At 41.2% G+C, this 22,003-nt stretch overlaps 1 protein-coding gene across 4 annotated transcripts in view; it reads right to left on the minus strand.

The window, feature by feature from the left end:
• Positions 1-3,856: 3,856 nt before the first annotated feature.
• Positions 3,857-22,003, minus strand: part of ATXN2 (ataxin 2) — a gene marked incomplete at its 3' end in the record, with an annotated part of 62,067 nt that continues 43,920 nt past the window's right edge. For 3 of the 4 annotated variants that reach the window (XM_084254309.1, XM_084254310.1, XM_084254307.1), the window contains 7 exons: positions 16,917-17,101; positions 16,466-16,598; positions 12,874-12,927; positions 7,981-8,126; positions 7,119-7,346; positions 4,723-4,891; positions 3,857-3,885 (listed from right to left, as the gene is read on the minus strand). In XM_084254309.1, the coding sequence (XP_084110435.1) occupies positions 3,857-3,885; positions 4,723-4,891; positions 7,119-7,346; positions 7,981-8,126; positions 12,874-12,927; positions 16,466-16,598; positions 16,917-17,101 (944 nt within the window). The remainder of the gene's footprint in view (positions 3,886-4,722; positions 4,892-7,118; positions 7,347-7,980; positions 8,127-12,873; positions 12,928-16,465; positions 16,599-16,916; positions 17,102-22,003) is intronic. The other variant, XM_084254308.1, reaches the window with a different exon arrangement.

Raw genomic sequence — 22,003 nt, forward strand, 5'->3', positions numbered from 1 at the left:
CTGGCAGTGGAAATGTGTTCTTTTTCACTGACACTGTCACAGCTGCTGACAGACTTTCGGGGGACGCGGGGGGAGGGAAGAGGGTGTGTCAGGAAGCCCAAAACACTAACAGCCTGGAATCTCCCCTGGTCTCCCTGCCCTAGCTTCAGTCCACGCGGCAGGCCTACCGCACCTATCCCGCTTCGACTTTCAGCTTTAGGACAGCTCCGGCAGAGGGACAAGCTAAAAGCTCGATAATTATTTTAAACATTTTACCTCAGATTTAACTGTTCCAAGGATTCAGGTTTCAAAACCAAACCATTGCTTATTTCATTGCACTGTTTGAATTCATACCCGTGCGATTTGTTTTGTCATCAGAGGAAGCTATGCAAACCCTACTTGACTCGTTCCCAGCTGGAGCCAGCACGCCTGGCGGCCTTGTCTGTGCCTCCTCAGCACTGTTACCCTTTCAGGGCTATCCAGGCAATTACTGACATAGGGGGGTGGCAAGGAACAGTCCTACCCTGGTGCCTTATGCATAAACAAACTGGATCTGATCTATAGCAGCTTTATGGTGAGAGTTAAACTGAGAGGTGAGGGAGGGACAAGCAAACAGGGAAGAAGGGCTCCTGAGCCCTTTCCAGTAAACCCTTCAACAGGGCTGGCTCAGAGCCTCCCACGCATCTAACGGCTTATTAAATTATCCCACAAGTCGGTTTTAGGCTCCTTCCTGAGCCAAAATGGAAGCTAGGAATCTGGTGCCACAGCTAATGAGAAACTCCTTTCATAGCCCACAATCAAAGTTCTGTTCCAGCTGGCTACTGCCTCATCTGATGGCGAATGTGTGTGCAGGCACACGTGGGCACGCACAATCTCCACCATCCAGGGAGGCCCTGCAGTCAACTCTCCATCTATACTTGCCTTTCACAAGTGATAGAATTCTGGCTCCTCCCAGAACTTTCCTGTGGAGGCTCAGAAACAAGGGGGGCAGTGACTGTGGAGTCAGCTGCTCCCTGTGCCAGTGGAGCTGTTCAACACAGCCACCAGCTCACCGCGGCGGCTTCTAGGAAAGTGGCGTATAGCACAGCTTATCTGGCACAGACCCACCACCAAGGCTAACCTCGGCCTAAACGAACTACTGACTGCCTTATCTGAGGTGAGGTTTGGTCTGTTCCCTCCAGTCATTCTCTGTACTCCAAGAGGACAGACCATTGCTTTTAGAATACCCGCGGGGCGGGGCACATAGCCACCGCCTCACCACTTTTTAACCAATACTCCTGGGTGTTTGCAGATTGTAAGGCAGATGCAACCCGGACCAAGCAAGTTTTCTGGTCCTTTTCTAAGGAGGTTTGCCTTTATTTTCTACACATCAAGTAGGTTTCTCCAGGTACTGAATGTTAAGCAAAGTGCAAACCAGAGGAGTAGACACTATTCTGGGTTTCTTTTCAGAGAGAAAGGCTCATTAGTAAGTCACTGGTGCACACTTTCCCCTTGTTGCACAGGAGAAGGGACAAGTAGATGATGAACCGAACCTAGTTAGTTCCCTCCCTCCAGAAGTGTGAACACCTGGAATATGACCATTTAAAGCCAGGGGCTCTCACTTAGCAGCCTCTCAACATTTATTTCTCAGGTAATGCCAAGAGGCAAGCCAGGCACAGCCAGAGTAGCAGCTCTGACCCACTGGCTACAAAGTATAAGCTCAGACTCTGGCGGGAGAATTGGGAGCCACCCACTTCCAGACTGTTTCAGTGTAAAATGGTCAAGAAGACATTTCTAAATGTGTCTGAGTTACCGAGACAGATCAAATTACAGTCCAGCAAAAAGCCCCTGGTGGCCAGGAAGAAGTGACACTGAGCCAGTGCCTTTCCTCTGCTAGAGCAGTCGGAGGTGGTAGGAAGGGTCCGCATTCACAGGCAGTGGTGTGAGGCTGCAGCCAGCCCGCCATGGCCACAGCACATGCACCACCCTCCTTCCAGTCCCAGTATGACCACTGCTGGCAGCAAGAGGCCAAACCACAGGCCTCCACGGAGAGCCTGGGCTCTGAGTGCCAAACAGTTATCTCTCATTACAGATGAGGAGAGCCTCACTTTCGGCACCATCACATCTTTCATCTGACTTTCATGAACTTTTTTTACAAACTAACAGTCACCAGCACCAAAGAATTAAGTCAACTAACTAACCTGCCTTGAATTTTAGACCAGCAATCCATATGGCTTTATCTGGCATAAATCTTCTGCCTTTGATCATTTCTGGACCATGTAGGAAAAAGGAATAGCAATCATTAAAATCTTAAGCCAGAGAACACTATTTTTACATAACAGTTTCTTAACCTATAACCAAGCCCCAAGGGTTGCCTGAGATTCCTTCCTGCTTTTACTGAGGGCCAAGTCTCTTCCTGCAAATGTCATGTGAGCGCTAACATCTCCCACTGGCTAGGAGTTTGAGGGTATATCACCCACTGCCTCGTAACAAGGACACACCTGACATCCAGTGTTTGGTTGGAATAAGCAGCACGTTGTAATGACAACATAGAAATGGATTAAGTCTTGTTATTATAGGCAGAATGTATTTGCCAAATTTTTATGTATTGTTTATGTACTGTACAAGTAACTTATTCTTGAATAATGCAGATTTTGCTATAATGTACAAAATGCTACATGTGAATTAAAAAAATTTTCAGAATCTTGATTTGTTGCCACACTATTCAAAGGCTCGATCTATTACAACTTTGATCTCTGAGGCACCCTAGTCCTGCTCAAATACTTGGCTTTTCCCTTTCTCGAAACTCCTCTCACAAATTAGGGACATGAACAAATGCTTATGAATCTACAGCAATAAGCTGCTTTGTACATCGCTGCCTCTTTTCAGCCCTCTGGATTCCTTTGTCAGCTTAAAAAGAAAATGTCTCCTGCCCCCTGCTGGTAAAACAGACAGATGCCTGAATCAGGACAACTTCTGAGTAACACTCATTTTGGGTTCAGGGTGCAGATATTAAAAAAGAAGCAGCTTACAGATCCTTTTCAGGCCGAGGATGTGGATTTTCATTCAGTGCTGTCCACCTCTGGCCAGCCCTCCTCCTGAAGCAGAAGTCTATCCACCAAAGAGAATAGCTCAGTCTTGTCTTTTTCTAGATACCTTCAACCAGAACTAAAGGTGAAGAAGAAAAATCATTGGACACCTACTCTTCCAGAAAATTAAGAAAGCACACTTAGTCCTCTTACCTTGATATTAAGTATCCTATAAACAGGGTTAGCTTACACAAACACACACTAACTTGGTGTCAGTTTTTAAAACTTTTTTTATTTTTTAATTTTTTTTAAGTTTTTATTTTATATTATCTACAAAGTAAAAGTTTTTCCCTTAACTTAAAAGTTGAATCACTGTAGACAGTGATCACTTCATCAAACTTGATTTATAAATAATAATCCATCAGTTTTTTGACGGTAAGAATTTACTGAACCTTTGTCAAGTTTAGTAAAAGGGAGTTCCAAGTCTTGATTTTTTTTGTTTTGTTTTTTAGCGGTAATAGCAGCAAGAATCACTCTTGTTACTTCTTTTGCTAGCTGATGTGTTCATGACTTTGAAGGGTCATTAAAAAATAAATAACTTCCAGTTTCAGCAAGCAGAGCCGGGGTACTTGCGGGACTCTGAAACAGCGGAGGGGATTATGGAACAGCCCACAAGTTCCTAAATGCCTCTACTCGGTCCAAGTATCTTCCACTGCAAGTGAACTGTTAGCATTCCTATTGGATGTTACAAGAAATCAACATATTTTTTAAAAACAAAATAAATGAAATTCTAGTTTTCTGTGCTTCCAGTTGGTAGAAGCAGTAGAAGGGAGGAGGGAATTTGGCCTTTCGGTTCCTCCAGGGCAGCCTTACAACTGCTGTTGGTGGTGGGCTTGTACTGTAAAAAAGAAAAGTGAATATTTAAACAGAAAACTGGCAACACCGCACATTAGCCTAGTTGTCTCTGCAGCACACGACTGTCAACTACCCTTGTGCTAGCTGAACAAGACCCACGGTTTCATTCACTTGCCCCTACTCCCATCTGTGCCAACAGGGGAAGGGGTAGGTGGGTGGGTAGAAACAAACCGGTCAGACGTAAAACCACTTCAGATAAAGCTCCCAGAAGACTTGTTGCTCATGGGGTAGGAAAAAAGGCCTTAACATATCCCCTCCCCACGTATTAGCCAAGCACCAGTACTGCTTTCAAAGTGACAGGTTAGACTGAAAGTCGCCATGGCAGCCATCGAGTATTAGAGCACCATCACGGGGCCTTCTCTACCTGTCAGGGCATAGGCTGGAGCTAAGACTGCACTCAGAACCAATCCACACACAGCACTTTCTCATCAGTAGAGTCTCCAGAGCTACAATCAGACTCTGCCATGGTCATAATCCCCCACAATGTCAGACTGTGGGGACTCAGGAAGGAAAACGCTGCCCTGTCCAGCCTATCATAACAAGGAAGGCCAACTGAGTCCTAAGCATGCATCAGCTACACAGAATGCTGCTGCTGCTTCTCATCAAGCCAAATCCTGTATACCATCAGAACACACACTCAGCTCCTGGAAGCTTCAGGCCCTGACTCTGAACTGATCAGCACAATCCCTACTGTGCACACTCTGACAGGTCTTGCTAGCTCTCAAGTGCGGGGCTTGAAGCGCTGGCCCTGCCTGCCATTCGACCTGTGCGAGCAGAATGCTTTGGGGTGCCCGGCGGCCCCTGCACACACACGCCTCACCTGAAGGGTGCGTCATATAGGGGAAATGCGCTGTTGTCGAGACTGGAATGGGCTGTAGTGCACTTTGAGCGAGGGCGGCCTGGGGACCGCCGGGTGGCTGTGTCGTCATTAGCATCATTGGCGCATGGGCAGTTGGATGAGAAGGAACCATTCCTGACTGTACATGAGCCTGAAACAGAGAGCTCTTTTACGCATACAGGCAACATCTCCAGCTTAAACAACATGTCATCTGTGTTCCTTTTGCTGGGCTGGGGCTCTCAAGAAAGGGTAATGGTGGGCCCTCAGGGCCCTGTGTGTTCTGGGGACACTCCCTAGTAGTTCACCCTTTAGCAGATCTTGCAAGGCTGAGGAAGCAGGCACCCAGCAAGCCTGCATGAGTCAGGGCTGCGATGTCCCAGCCTTCGATATTTCTGATCACTGAATTCTACATATTGGGGTGGGGAGGGAGACAAGGTCTCTACAAAGATGAGAGGCCCTGATCCAAGGGCAGCCTTCTCAACTTAATGAGGCGAGATGGAATGATAATTCAGAATCTGGTTTCCGTGTGAGGCCTGAAGTAGTTCTATAGATAATATCCCTTTTAAATAGGAGAGTAGATTATCACATTATAAAAGCAGGGGCTGTCACTTCTAGTCTCTCGTTTGCCCTTCCCCCTCTGCTTTAACCCTGCTCACCAGGAGAAGACTCTCAGGCCCCCTTATTCTGCCTAGACATGCTGATGGATCAGCAGGAAGAGGAGGTTGCAGCTAAAGGCTCCACTGACATGGGGAGGGGTGATCTGAAACAATCTGGGCCAGCCCAAGGTACCTCTACCAAGTGAAAGTGAATTCAGCCTGGTCTCCCTGTCAAGTAGGAAAGGTTTCAGTCAGCCCAAAAAGCTGCATGCCAGCTCTGCAGGGATTTGGCAGGGCCAGGAAAAACCCTTGTTTCCTGCCTCCCAACTGTGCACTGTTCGAGACCACGATAAGCCTTGAATAAAATGCTGTTGTTTTCTCTTACATATTCAAATGGACCCATGGCATATTCAAGTGGGCCCTTAAGTGTTCACCTTTTTGCTCTTTCAGCACAAAAACACCAAGTGGGGTTTCAGGAACCCCAACATACATGTAAATTCACATACCTACTTAGCCACCAGCCTCTGCTAGACAGCTACAGGATGCCAGCTCTCATGAAGCTCCGGATTCAACCAAACCATGCTGACCCACACCTGACCACGCCAGCTCCCTCCCCACCACCAGCAGCAGACCATCCGCTGCAGTGCAACACTACAGAAGCTACACTTTCGCAGGGGAGGACACCCGAACTCCCCAGAGTGGTGGAACGCTAGTTACAAGGTCGCCTTCTGAGAGCTCCAACTGAGTCGCATCTCCAGCCCCCACCAATGCCACAGCCTCCATGGTGCACTGTTTGAAATGAAACGGAGATCAGTGAGGCAGTCTGACTTCTACACGCCTACGAGTTCTGTTACGAAAGCAGCCAATAAAGACATCGAACAGCCGATTCACCCTTAACAGCTCCAGGAGGGCCTCACGGACAGTGTTAGAGCCCAACTTCAGTGAAGCTCCTTCTCCTCATTGAGACAATCCACCTTGACCCTGGATGGCACTGGGCTCTCGTCAGCAGCTGATGCAGACAGCAAGCACTGAGATGGCCACCATGCCCTTCAACCGCCAGAAGCTGACACTGGAGGTGAGCGCCAAAGTGTTTCCCGCGCTGTCTTTCAGAAAAATGGGAACACCTGGGTGCTTCCAGCTTCTAGTTACACTGACCAATGTACAAGGCCAAGCCCTTTCAAGAAGTACAACATAGGGTCAAAGCAGATATACAGATAGCCAGGGAAAACAAGTGATGAGATTTCTCTGAACTCATGTGACTAACATTCAAGTTGACAGGCCCAGAATAGTTACGTCAGAGAGCTAAGAATTTGTGAAGGCCCACCTTCCCTGCAAGGGGTGGTGGGTAGTGGGTGTGTGTGTGTGTGTGTGTGTGTGTGTGTGAGAGAGAGAGAGAGAGAGAGTGGGGGTGGGGAGTAGGAGGGAGAAGGGAGGAGAAAGAATATGTGAACATATATATAGTAACTAAACTGCATAGACATAGCAAAGCAGACATAGAAAGGAAAGGACTAGGTTGCATTCCAGAGTCAAAAGATATTTTTAAGCTCTCAGCTGGGAAACGTTAAAGGACTAACCAGTCAGCAACTTCACTGCTCTATCACGAAACCACACAAGCATTCCTTGAGGGCCAGATCACATGTACTTGAGCAGGAAAAGGAAGACAGGCAAATGGCATCACACACAGGGTTTCCTAGCTTGGAGAGCATCTGGCTCTTTGCAGTTTATCTGATAACCTTCATTTTCTACTTGATCTTCACAGAAAGCTGGCTAAAGCTGGTTTACCTGAGGTACGTGGGCCATGTGGGGTGGATTGGTATATGCAGGCTGAACATGAGAAGGATGAATTGTAAAGACGGTCTGTTGTGCTGTTGGGAAGCTATTCTGTGGCGACTGCGTATTGGAGGCAGGTGTCATGGAAGGTGGAGTTGGAGCAAGCCCTGCGTGGTAAATGGCTGACTGCTGCTGAGGACTGGCCAGATGGAGAGCCTGGGCGGCCTGGTGCTGATGGTGCTGCAAAGTTGAAAGAATTGAGAAAACCACTTCTTTAACAAAAAGCATTTAAGGATTATGATAAAACTGAGCTTTGCCCATGAAAATAAGCTAAACCTGGGTCCACTGAAGGTGAGACAGCAGAAAGTACAGGAGTGGTACAGGGTGGTAAGGACAGGCCCAGAGCAGTGCCTCCTACTCAGAGATGTTCCAGTCAAGGCTGATTCTCAGCCCAGCAGTTCTAAGTCTTCTATCAAGCAAAGGTAAAACAAGACTACTACCCAGGGGAATTGACAGATGTCAAAAATCCTTCTCTTCCTCTGTTAAGAAACACATTAAAGAACTAATAGGGAAAAACTCATAAACATTAGAAATGAAAAATGCAATGCCAAGCAAGTTCCTTACTATTACATTAGATTTTTTAAATGTTGGTATATTTCCAGAATGTACCCAATCACCTTATTCTTTATATCCCAATGTGACAAATGGGAGCGGGGAGAAGAGGACAGAGGCACAGCCTATAGAGCTATATGCTGGTTCTAAGAGGCAAGTATTTTGATCATATGGTACCTAGCACCTTGCCTGACACTGAAGAAAACACTCAGTAAACAGAATGAGGAAGGCAATTCCGTGACAGCCTCTGAGTTTCTCCTACCTGAACAGGACTGGGTGCAGGGTGACTTCCACCGTGTTGACTTTGCTGCTGTCCAGTGGGGGTTGCTGAAGGCTGAGGATGTGGAGTATGGGGATGCAGGGTAGCATTAGGGTGCGCATACTGCTGAGCAAGGGAGCCAGTGGAAACTGAAGTGAAAGAAAAAGAAGCGTGTACAATTGAGATGCATGATGATCCTAATTGACCCTAATGCCACATCAACCAAACTTTCTTGATGCTGAAAATGCCTGACCTAGGCTGTTAGCAATCCATATTTGATTCCATTTAAAACATTGATTTTCTTAAAAAAAAAAAAAAATTCTGCTTAGCAATCAGACTAGTATTTCATAAAACACAACTATATACATTACCTTAAAGTCTAATTAATTTAAATGTATTCATTAAAATAGTCACTAGGTTTTCCTGAAAAGGCAACTTAAAAAAAAAGACATAGGCAAAAACAGTCTCAGTCTCTCTCTCTCACTCTCTCTCTGTCTGTCACGCATGCAAGCTAGCTCAAGGCCATCATTGGCTAACCTCACCATGCTACTGCCCTGGAGCTGGCACAGTGTCCTGTGGGCACAGACACCCCCCTCCCCCCCAGGGGAAGGTATGGGGTAAGCAAGCAATGTAGCAAGGTCAAGGCTCTATCTGCAGGGCCAAATGACCACGATTTCTCTCCAATGGTCACAGAGCCCACTCTGCAACTCAGTTCATTCCCTCAACCCTCCCTGCTCAAGGATCTCTCCCTTTTGCTTTTTAAACTCTAACATGGAATCACCAAAATTATGTAGACCAATGAGTGCCCTTTAAAGTGCCACATCCTTTAGAAAGTATTTTACTAGAGTAACTTCAAAAGGAAATATGAATAAAAATGGACCATACTTTAGTAGAGAACAAGGAGATTGGGTATTTATTTACTCATATCTTCTCACAGCAGCAATTTGAGAATCAGAAATAAAGTAAGATGGGTCTCACTGCTTCCAGTGACTGCTGACAGCACACTGACACCAATGATGTGGCAATAAGCTGAGGACAATGTATACCAACAATGAACGCTGTAACCCCCAGCCTTCTCTCAAGTTAATCCTAAAATTCCCCAGACGCTAAACCCATACACAGAAAGTTTCAAGATGGTTTCTTACATTCTCCAAATGATGGTTAGCTAAGACAGATAGAGAGGGATTGATGGGAGAAGCAAGCACGGCTTAGAAATGGGCACCCTAATGCTGGCGGTCTGACTAGCAATGCTAGACGACTCTGGGTAAGTCCTATGTAAAAGTTATGCAGAGAAACAGGCACACAAAGCAACTCTGTAATGCTTGACAATATAAGGCCAAGGGCCACAAATACTCCAGCCCAACTGGCAATTCCCCCACATTGCCAATGTACCTCTTAAGAAGAGGAAAGGGCCAGCACTAAGATCACCCATGCATCCACTGCCAATGCCACAGCAGGCACTGATATTTGTCAATACCCAGAGTAGATAAAACAAAGCACTTGTGTTTATACACTGGGCAATTTCCCTCACCACAAGAATGAACATATACTGGAACCTACTAACAAGGAAAATTGTGGCAACATATTCTCTGGATTTTTAAAGAACTCAGTGACTGCTTTCTGGAAGCCAGGGGAAACGATATGCTAAAATGCTTTCTTGGCCTCCATAGTTCCATGACTTTATAAAAGCAGCCAGTATCTTTCTTCTAGAATTCACTGATTATTAAAAAGGCCTTTCTTTCCTGTCATAGTCATTAATTTAGCTTTCAGATCCCCCAATACTATGAGTTGGTCTAAAAGGTCTTCACATAAATTTTGAATATGACTTTGTTCTTGTTTTTCAAAGTTATTTTTAAATAATTAAAACAGCCACATGTAGCAAGTGGCTACTGACAGCACAATTTGTAGAAATTTCCATGATCACAGAGTGTTCTGTTGTCTTGGATAGTGATGTCTAGAGTCATTTGTGCTCCCCAATTTTGAACTATCAGCATTAAAATCCTTCCCGCCCCCAAACTTCTTAAATGTTTGATTTGTAGCAATACTAAATCTGCTGGGGTAGAAGGGGAAGCAATTTCAAAAATCCCAAATTCTATTTGTGAGTTTTAGTAAAAACAGAGTAGAGGATCTCAGATTCTACTTTTTAAACTTATTCAAGAAATTTTTCAACTAAAAAGTTTAAAATTTCACCTTTAATTACCTTCTAAGCAAGTATTGAGACTATAAAAGGTAACACTAAGGGGGAAAAAACCTCTAGCTGGGTGCTCTATAAATAATTTTCCACACATAAAAACATGACCTGTAATTACAAAGAGAATAATTTGTGAAGTTTAGTAATAACTCATAATTGTTATTCATCGATTAGAAAAATATTGAAAACTTATTTGGAGAAATATTTTTTACTATTCATATTTTAAAGGTTATCTTTTGGCAAAAGTCATCACCAATATTTAAAGGCTATCAAACTAGAATATCCTAATCTATATCTCATTTATAGCAAAAATACCTCAAGTAATCCAAGCTGAGTACATCTACTGAGGCTTTCATCTATAAACCTTCATCCTTCTCCTACCTAAACACCTGTAAGCTACAGGCATTACAAGAAAAATCAAGCAGATGGAATCTACACATTACAAGCTACAAATAAAAGTAACGGATTTTAACTAGAAATATTTCCCTTTGTTTACCTTCTAGCTTAGAAGATATAAAGCCAAGTACATTATCCAGAAACTCAAACATAAAAAACTTGATAGCAGCATGGGGAAAATGTGAAATTTATACTTATATACTAAAACCAAAAATACAGTTTGACCCTTAAGAATGGTGGGATAGGAGGGAAACTGAAGGATCGGGGGAAAGAAAAGGTTGGAAGAGAAGTGAGAGGCAAGAGAAAGGAAACAAGATAGAACAAATGAGGAAAAATATGGCAACAGAATCAGAGAGAGAAAGGGAGAGTAGAGCGTAATGGGTGGGAAGTTCTGAGCACTCCTGAGCTAAATGTTGTTTTAACTGTTTGTAATCACTCAAAGATTCCAGAGTGCTTACAAATACAGTGAATTTCCTTCACAATTCTGACTTAACTATTCATTAGTTAAACTTCTATTTATAAAACTTAAGTTGCCCTCAGGAAAACTTGGACTAAGTCAAGCTGATCAAGCAAGTACCACTTCTTTGGGTCAGACCTGATTCAGAAGTTTCTCATTCACTATTTCTTGACATAAATGTTTAAAGTTCGAAGTATGCGATGTGTCAAATCCTCGTAACATAACCACATGCCAAAAGTCAGTTTCCTAAACCATGATCTTACTGAAGTCAGATCAGCTCACTCAGCCGGGTGTTCAAACTGCAACCTGGTTTTGTCATTTTGACCTTAGACACACAAGTCATAAGAGCTCACCAGCACTCCAAAACTTTAAAAAATTGAAACAAAAAACTCCTAACTTTTAAATTTGATATAAAATTGAGGAAAAAAAGGAACTAAAGTTTAAAACTCTTTAAAAGAATAAAAGATAACTAGACCAAGTCATGGACAAACTGCCTTAGAATGGGGGGATATGGGAAAAAGCAGCCAATTAAATCACAAATAGCAGCCCAACTGTTAGTTTTTTTTTGTTTGTTTTTAATGCTGATATTCCTTTTGAGGGAAAGTTTTGCCAAGGTAGTAGTTAATGTTTAGTTGTGATGATTAAGGACCTTTTAGCTACTTACCATGAAACTGACTCCAAAACTACTAACAGAGACAGTAAGATGGTGAGGGTAACTACGCTTGAGACATCTGCTTGAGTACACAATAAAATTAATGCGGACACTGTCTTTTACACACTACAGCACATACATAGTTTCCCTTTAATAGTATATACATACAGCAAGACTCCTTTTTAAAGAGCAACTATTAAAGGATTAAATTTGTTAACATTTCCTAGCACCAAAAAAACAGTATGCACACACTTATTTTTGGATACCAAGTCATGGAACAATTAATGGAAGGTAAAATGTTTTCTAAATGCTTTTTTAAAGATCTGGTATTTATTAAATTCAGATATCAAGACATTCTAAAATAAATCAAAATTTAGTCACTGATATAATTTTAATTCTGAATATTCCCTAAAATATAGTATTTTACATCAAGTGACACATATTACTGGTATAAATTTCTGAAGGATTCTTTGAATTAGTAACCCTCCTATTCAAATACCAAAAGGTCATGACAGGTCTTATTTTAAAACTGCGCTACAAATGGAGATGAATTTATAAGTTCATTTCCAAAAGAAAGCCCTGTCCAGGCTTTTTCCATATAGGAACAATCACTTGTTTTTCTACTGGTGGTGAGAGTAAGGTCGGTGCTGCTAAAGATAACCTCTTGTAGATCTCAAGATGCTGGCCATGCTTTCCTGCTTATGCTCAAGACATATCCTGAAGTTTCCACTACCTGAATGGTTAAACCGTTCAGTCACACAGACTGAAAAGACAAATGTTTCACCTATAGTATTTCAACCCTATTCCATTAACTGTCCTTGCAAAGACAAGTCTTTACTAAAACAACTAATTTTTTACTTTTTCATATTTAGCTTGGGGTTTAACTTAAAAAGAAAAAACACAACCGCTCAAGAAAGTTTACTCTGAAAAGGAAAATATCAGGCATTTCTAAAACAATCACGTTTGCTTGGTATGCAAAAATTAATTTCTGAAACAACTCAATTTTTAATTAACTCCAGCTTTCTTAAGCTGGGTTATATTTCCTTTTTAAAAACTCTGAATTGCTTACAGATATACATATTTTAAATGATTTTGTCTGGTACAAGGAAAGTATTGCTCAACAAGTCTACTCCCTTAACATGTGTTCTTTAAAAAGTGTTTTACTGTACAATTAAAATTAGTATAAAAAACCCAACTCACTGGCAAAGTAGAAAGAAGGGCTTGTCTCCTTGTTGTATGGTAATTTGGGACATGCTGAATTTGGGAAATAGAAAGGTAAATTAGCCTTCTGAGGTGTGCATTGTCCTAATTTTCTGGAAAGGTCGACATATTTAGTAATTCCTTTTTGTATTCATGCACAATTCATTTTTCTTATTTTATAAGCGATGACAAGCACTTAAAACATTGCTATAAAATAGGGCTAAACCAAAAGACACTTTTCTTCTGTATTGGGGTATCAAGTTCCACATGCTGACTTGCTTACATGAAAGGAATAAAAGTTACCTAATAAAAAGATTAACATGGCATTCCACTGAACAACCTTCATATGAATAACGTACCAAAACAAAACAATATTTATCAAGTTTTGATTCAAAAGACTCAATTTTGCAAATCATTAATAGAAGTGTTATTCTATAAGAGGTTTATTAGGTATTTGGAAAAAACATAATAGTAGTATTAAACATGGGTATGGTTTCCTATTAAAAGGTAGGGAGGGATGGAAGGATGGATGGGTGTGTGTGTAAGGATTAAGTATGACAATGTTAACAGGTGATTGTCAGGTTGGAGGGATGAGAGATGAATGCATTTAATTCTTTCTACCTATTTTCTAATTTATCTGCATTAAACTACCAAAACAAACCAAAAAAGGATTCTGATTCTAACTCTTCCTGATGGTTTTTGCTGGTAGAGTTTCATTATTAGTGACCGTAATGGAAAACTACTGCCATAAATAAAATTAAATGAATTAGAAGACTAAATGTTAAGGAAAAAAAAGTAACATCTTCGAAGGGAAGGGGCAGAAGTAATGATGAAAATTAAAAAGGTGAAAGAAATGAAGTTTGTAATCAAAGTTCTAAGATGGCTAGAAAGAGTAAAAGGTCAACAATTATTAATAATTTCAGTGAATCTCCTAATAATTTACCTGTTCAGGCATCTGTCATCATTTTATATTAAATACACTATTTTAAGTTAAAGTCTTTCATTTTGCTGCCATTAGCAGTCCTTTCCATTCTCAAACCATTTTTTTTTACAGCCATAATAATTAATGACAAAAGAGCTGACAGATACGTGTCACTAATATCCAGAGTATATTCTTCTGTTTCCATAAAATCTATTAGGATGTAGCTTAAAAACAAACACTTCATACTCAAAATATTTGATTCCTTTGGAAATACAAACTGTTCATGGGAGATGAATAAAAATTAGCATTTCTATGCAACAGTTATGTCTTAGTTTAAAAAATGTACTCCAAATGTGTATTTGGCATAATTAAGATTTAAAGGATCTAAAATAATGTAAATAAATTATGAAAGAATTAATGAGTTTGCTTTAAATTAAATTATGACAGCAAAGGACAAAGTAGTTCAGCTCTTAGTATTCTTTTTAGGTTATGAAATATTCAAAAGAGAATCTTGATTAACCAGCAACAAAGATATCAAGTTCACAGCCTTGCCCCTAGTCTGACCTCATCAATTAAATACAACCTGTGTAAATTTCAGAGAGTGGTTCAGATTTGGTTGAGCAACATTCTCCTGGCAATAAAGAATTGGCATTGAGGTCTAGTTCAATCCCAGATTTCACTGGACATTAGGTCTAGTGTTTTACTATTCGCAATATTTCCTATTTACCCACATTTGAACAGACTTCAGGATCCAAGGCCAACTGCTTTTCAAATGGAAATGTTCTGGGAAGGTAGTTATATAAAAACCATTAGTGGATCAAATACAGTGTTTACTCTACCGGCTATCAAACCAATACACATCCATTCAAAAGACAAAGCCCACATGTCAACAGTGAGTGAGCACAATGAGGAGAAAGATTCTACTCAAGATCACAGTATCACTACTTTGTGACAAAAGTTGTGATACACAAAGGGCTTTTCTCTAAGAGCAATGGAAATTTTAGTTCAAGAGTTTCAGATCTTATTCCAAAGGAAGCATGCCAGAAAACAGTAGGGAGACGTGTTTTTTCCACTTGTTAAATCATGATGTATTCACCAGAAATGTATCAACAATCACAATGAACTTTTCACCTAAGCCTTTAGCAAACTGGAAAATTATTGAAATATATACAAACTGTATAAATGCCTGTGTGATGGATCAATGATATCTTCTCAGACACACTTAGCCCTGGTTACAGCAACTGAAAACCAGCTGGTGATATAACCAAATCATATGCCAAACCAGGCAGCATATTTTTCAATTATGTTATGGATGTGCTTCTTGGAAGAAATGTTTTCCAAAAAGGAGCAATTACACTGTTTCTTAAAGGACATAATCTATAATAAAAATATTTAAGGTGATGCTGTAGGAACAGATGTAATAAAGACATAAAAAGTAATGCCTTTAATAATAAAATTCCTACCAACAGTAAGCCTGTGTGACAGGAGCATGCCCCCAGGAGAGACGCACGGTGGCAAGTCACCAGTGATCAGGGTGAGCACTGCTGCCTAAGTCCTGTTTCTATCAACCTACAAAATGTTATCCATCACTACCTAAAAGTTAATGAAACTGGTACTAACTGAAGGAATATTTTGAAAAACATACTATGGGACAATCCATTAATTCTAAGATATAAGTGAAATTTTATTTTAAATGCTCAACATTGAAAGCCATGTTATTTTAATTCTTTAGATAACTGCTAAGTTGCCTGAACAAAGTTTTCTGGTCAAAATCCTACAACAGTTGTTTTGTTTTTTTTTTTTAATTAAAAAAAATTTTTAAAAAACATTTATTTATTTATGCATACAAGAACTGGGGTACAGACCAGAGATGTGATGGGTGAGAGGATTCACCAGAGACAGAGCGGGGAGCAGAACAGGCAGATATACCGAAATACACTGCTGAGGGGAGCAGCGGGTGAGGCAGGAGAGGTCTGCCTCACCATGTGGGTCACCTCCCTGGCTGGGGATCAAACTCCTGCTGCAGCAGCTGCAGACAGCTTCACAGTGCTGTGTCTTAACCCCTTGCGCCACCAGGGAGGCCCCTAAGACAGTAGTTTTTAATATTAATTTTATATAGAAAAATTTTCATGGACCATTGTTTGTAGTGATTATATTTAAAATGTGACTCATCTGTGAGAACATTTATTATACAATTTCAACCACATAAAATACAGCACGATTCAGAACACAGAGTATCATTACAACAAATAGTAATAAAAATATATAATCAGCTACCCCCAGAACAAGGAGTGAACAGAATCTTTTCTTGCTGGAAAGGCTTTCATGAGAATAAAAATTTCCTGCATGCTATAGGCAAGGCATATCAAATGATAATACACAGAAGGAAGATCACTTTCTCCACAAAAGATGCTTTCCATTACACACATCATTACATTTTAAAGTAAGGAGAGATATTTGAAGACAGAGGACTTTCAGATACAGAAGTTAGAAATGATTTGCCAAGACTTTTAAAACAGGTCAGAGACAATTGATTTCACCTGTTTCTTGACTCTCACTGTGTTTTTGTAAAAGACCTAGCTATTCTTTAACAGAGAACTTTTATAGAGCTCTGAAACCAAATTAAGAATAGCTATACACACTGAAAAAGACAAACAAAGTGTTTCCTACCATACATCGCATGCGTCTGCTCATGAGCCCCGTACTGAGTTGCAGAAGAAGATACTAAACCAGGCTGGGCATGTGTTGGTGGTGCCATCATTCTAGCATTACCCTGTATGACAGGACTATACACGTGAGGATGCTGTGTTTAAACAAAAAATGAAAAAAAAAAAAAAAAAACATTAAAATATCAGTCAAGCAGATTTTAGTTAGGCATCTTAACTACTCCATGCTTTCCAGAAATAACTGAAAATTCTAAGTTTCCTTGTTTTTTTCCTTTGAAATGCTTATACTGATGAGCAATCTCCAAATACATATTAAAAATACCCCCAAATTCTTAGCCATCAACCTCACCATAAAACCAAGTATAAAAGGAAAGCCCTCTTAGCATATAACAGTTAAATCTTTTAAAGTTATTTAAATGGAATAAAAATTAAGAGATAGACCATGTCAGTCTTACCTGAGACTGATAATGTGGCACGTGCTGAACAAGAGGCTGATTTGGAAACTGCTGAGGACTATAGGCAACGTATTGTGTGGAGTAGGCTGGTGGGGTGGCCACAATTGGTGGGCCTGCTGCTGAGGCTGGGTGCATCATGGTGCTCTGATGATGCTGGTCTTGCCGCTGTTGGGGCATATTTGGTACTGCAGAAAAGTGACTCGTATTACAAAAGAGCATCTCCTTAGCACAAAACACAGGAACATGGTCCACAAGCTCTGTATAACATGACCCTCCTGCCTACATCTGCAATGTCGCACCATACCAACCCCCCCCCCCAAATCCTACCACTTCAGTCACTCTGAGTATTCTCCTATAACCCATGCTATTTCTGAGCCATAGACATCGCTCCCCAAAACCAAGTATGAACAAATTCCTACTCATCCTTCAGGTATCAGCTCAAGAGCAGCTTACTCTGAGATATTCTTTATGATGAACCCAGACTTGGTAGATCACTCTAACAGTCTCATAGCACTATAAAGCTGTTTCCTGCATACTACTTCTCAGATAATCCAACACACCAAATTATGTAACTTGTAGAGACCGGCATTGGATTTAGTCAAAGAAAAACAAAAGTATGGCCAAGAGACCAAAGAATCCAACACTCATCTTAATCTTGGCTTCATTAATGTCCTACTATTGAATTTTACACAACTCCTTGCAATTTCTAAACAGCATCACACCCTGCCATGCAGCAGGTTCCTAAATCATAGCTTTTTAAAAAGTTACTCTGGGGACTCCCTGGTGGCTGGGGTTAAGTCTCAGGGCTATCACCACTCAGGCCCGAGTTCGATCCCCAGCCAGGGAGCTACCCACATGGTGCAGCAAGCAGACCTCTCCCTACTTGCCGGCTGCTCCCCTCAGCAATGTATTTCAGTAGATCAGCTTGTTCTGCTCCCCACTCTGTCTCTGTAGAATCCTCTCACCTCCCCCCCACTAGCCTATACCCCAGTTCCTCTATGCATAAATAAAAATCTTTTTTTTAATTTAAAAAAAAAGATTTTTATTTATACAAGCACTGGGTACAGTCAGAAGCGCGGGAGTGTGAGACAATTCACCGAGCCAGAGCGGGGAGCAGAGCAGGCAGAAGGACCGAAGTACACTGCTGAGGGGAGCAGCGGGCGGCAGGAGAGGTCTGTGCCGCCTTGTGGGACCCTCCTCTGGTGGCCGAGGAGCAGCCGGGGATCAAACCGGCGAGGCAGAGGCTGCGGGCAGCTTCGCAACCCAGCGCTCAACCGCTGCGCCACCGGGGAGGCCCATAAATAAAAATAAATCTTAAAGAGAAAAAAAAGTTACTTATTACTGCACACAAATTTTTGCTTATCCTCCTCCCCCTATTAAAGCTCTATCTAAGAATTTAACTGTAATGTCTTTCCCAATACCCCCCCCCAAAAAGCTGGTTACATGCTCTGTGTGCCTTTTCTTCACATGTCTATGACAGCATTGACTGTTGCCTATGATGGGTTTGTGGTTCAGTGTTAACCAAGCCACTTGAGGGAAGGAATCATGAACCACAACTTATAAAGAAGGCATGAATCACAAATGCTAGGTAAGCTGGAATGCCCATAAATTCATCACAACTAATTATACAAGCAATAGCTAATTTTTTTTTATATTGATCATTTTTTTTTATTTTATAGAGGCATGTTTTATTTATTTTATTTGTTTGTTTGTTTTGTTTATACATGCACTGGGTACAGTCAGAAGCGCGGGAGGGTGAGAGAATTCACCAGAGCCAGAGCGGAGAGCAGAGCAGGCAGAAGGACCGAAGGACACTGATGAGGGGAGCAGCGGGAGGCAGGAGAGGTCTGCGCGCCATGTGGGACCCTTCTCTGGTGGCCGGGGAGCAGCCGGGGATCGAACCGGCGCTGCAGAGGCCGCGGGCAGCTTCGCAACCCAGCGCTCAACCGCTGCGCCACAGGGGAGGCCCAAGCAATAGCTAATTTAGAGATAGTTTTCTTTTTAAATATTTGGGTTTTTTTTTTTTTTTTGCTAAAAATTTAAAGACTTGATGAAATTTAGGAGAGTTACAGAATACTGTTTCATCAATTTAGAAAAGAAAACTTGGAAAAAAGAACCTGGAAAAGCAAACTTGAAAATAGAAGAAATCAACGGAAGTTTTTCTAAAATTAACCTTGAGATTCCACATATTAAAAAAGCATATCCTTTTAGTAAAGAAAAATGCATCCCTAAATCATATCATTTTTATTGAATAAACTCATAAAACTGAGCTTAATTAATCTATTATCACTATTTCTTTTGATATCTGATTATGAGCCTCATTAAAAAAAAAATCCCAACAGGGGCTTCCCCGGTGGCGCAGCGGTTGAGCACCGGGTTGCGAAGCTGCCCGCAGCCTCTGCGGCGCCGGTTTGATTCCCGGCTGCTCCCCGGCCACTGGAGGAGGGTCCCACATGGCGCGCAGACCTCTCCTGCCGCCCGCTGCACCCCTCAGCAGTGTACCTTGGTCCTTCTGCCTGCTCTGCTCCCCGCTCTGGCTCTTGTGAATTCTCTCACCCTCCTGCGCTTCTGACTGTACCCAGTGCTTGTGTAATAAATAAATAAAAATAAATCTTTAAAAAAAAAAACAAAACCCAACAAGTTAGTCAAGTTCACTATCTTCTCAGAGTTTAAAAAATTCCAATTACAAAATAATGCTTGAATGTAACAAAAAAAATTTAAAGATTTATTTTTATTTATTTATGCATAAAGAACTGGGTTGTAGGCCAGAGGTGTGAGGGGTGAGAGGATTCCCCAGAGACAGAGTGGGGGGCAGAACAGGCAGGCTGAATGACTATTAAGTGAATGAATGGAAGTGGTTGGAATTGAGTCACCTTTTGATAGAAACTTAAAGATTTTTGCATTTCTACCTATCACTCTAATCCATTAAAAACAAGCACATGAATATTTACACAGCATTATTCATAGCCAAAAAGATAGAAAAAACATTCATCAACTGATAGATTTCCAAAATGTGGCATATACACAACTATTATTTGGTATTAAAAAGAATGAGATACTAATACTGGCCACAATACAGATGAAGCTTGAAAACGTTATGCTAAGTCAAAGAAGCCAGAAACAAAAGACAAACACAGCATTTCATCTATATGAAATATTCAGAGCAGGAGATAGAGATGTGGGTATAGGTGCAAGGGGGCATGGTGTTGCTAACTGGTACAGGGTTTCTCTTGGACTAATAAGATGTTCTGAAACGGACAGGTGATCATTAGACTGCGGTAGGAATATACTAAAAAACACTGAACTTTGCATTTGTAGTGGATGAATTTTATGGCATGTCAATTATATCTAAACAAAGCTATTTTAAAAATAATGTAATTTGCAAAAAAAAAGTATATCTGCAAAAATAAACACCATAAAGATAAATACAAAATAACTTTAAATGATCTCCAGTTGATGATGGAAGTGATGATGGTTAACTACAAGTGGAATGGAAGCAGATTCCTCTGAGCATCTCTTTTTATGTAGTTTTTTCCACTTTGTGTAAAAAATACACAAATTACAAGAATTTTTAGAAAAGATTTATTTATGCATTCAAGAACTGGGGTACAGGCCAGGAGTGCGGGGGGTGAGAGGATTCACCAGAGACAGAGTGGGGAACAGAACAGGCAGATTGACTGAAGTACACTGCTGAGGGGAGCAGCGGGTGAGATAGGAGAGGTCTGCCTCGCCATTTTGGTTTCTCCCTGGCCAGCTGGGGATCGAACTCATGCTGCAGAAGCTGTGGATAACTTCACAGTGCTGTGCTTAACCCCTTGTGCCACCATGGAGGCCCAATTACAATAATTTTAAAAAGCTATCCCCACAAATGATAACAAACTCAACTGGACTAACCTACTTGTTTATCAAATCACTGACTTAACACTGATTACAGAAGATGGTATTTTGAAAGAAACAAAGATGATGACAACTCACGCTGAAGCTGGCACTTAAAGAATTCTTAGAAATTTTATACTGTAGTCAAACAATCTGAAAACAAGTATTATAAAAATGTTTTATATATACACTATAGGAATATACAAATAAGCCTCTGAGAGAGTCCCTGAAGATCCTCCCTCTGAAAATTCACAACCTTGTGTACTCCTCCTTCCACACTATACTAGGTTTATTCTTGCAACCCACAGCATATGGCAGAAGTTATGTCACTTCCAAGATTAGGTTATAAAACACACTGCAGCTTCCATTTAGGATGGCTTTTCTCTGAATACTCATTTTGTGAGAAGCCAACAGCTATGTCATGACCAGCACTATCCTGCCAACAGCTTTGACATTGGAAGCAAATCCTGCAGTCCCAATTAACCCTCCAGATAACTGCAGCCGCTCCAGCCAACATCTTGTCTGCGACTTCATAAAAGACAGAGGCAGAATCACCCAGATAAGTCACTACCAGATTCCTGACCCTGTGTGAAATAATGTTGCTGTAGATGGCAAACGTAGAGATAATTTGTTATGTAATAGGTAATATAGTCAGTACTCTTACAAGGCTTTCAGTGTAAAGAGAATAAGAGATACAAAAACTGTAGTAAAAACCTTGCAGTGTCAACTTGAATTGCAGATATCAAAATAAATTTCTGAATATTTGAAAAAAAAAAAAGTAGTATTTCTTAGTTTTGTCCACTGAAAAAAAAAATCTAGTAGCAGTAACTCAGCAGCAATAAACACATGTAATGTCCAGAAAACTGCTTCTAAATACTATTTCCTAGCAAAAGGAATCAAGAGTTCCTTGGAGGAATAACTGACCTGGGTCTAAGGTCAGAAAAAAAAATTAACCTAAGACACGGTGTGCCAGAATCAGAAATAGGAGGCAATGAAACTCTTTAGCTAAGTTCCTCAGTACCAAGGAAGTGATCAAAAGCAGATGGGTGGTATTAAAAGCACACAAGTCAATTTAGAGGTATTCCACGTTCAAAGGTGAGGCAATGAGAGGCAAAAACAACCAAAGCAGGGCCAGCGGTTGAGAGCTGGGTTGCGAAGCTGCCCGCAGCCTCTGCAGTACCGCTTTGATCCTGGCTGCTCTCCGGCCACTG

Source organism: Talpa europaea (genome assembly GCF_964194135.1).
Source record: "Talpa europaea genome assembly, chromosome: 14".
NCBI classification, from domain to species: domain Eukaryota; kingdom Metazoa; phylum Chordata; class Mammalia; order Eulipotyphla; family Talpidae; genus Talpa; species Talpa europaea.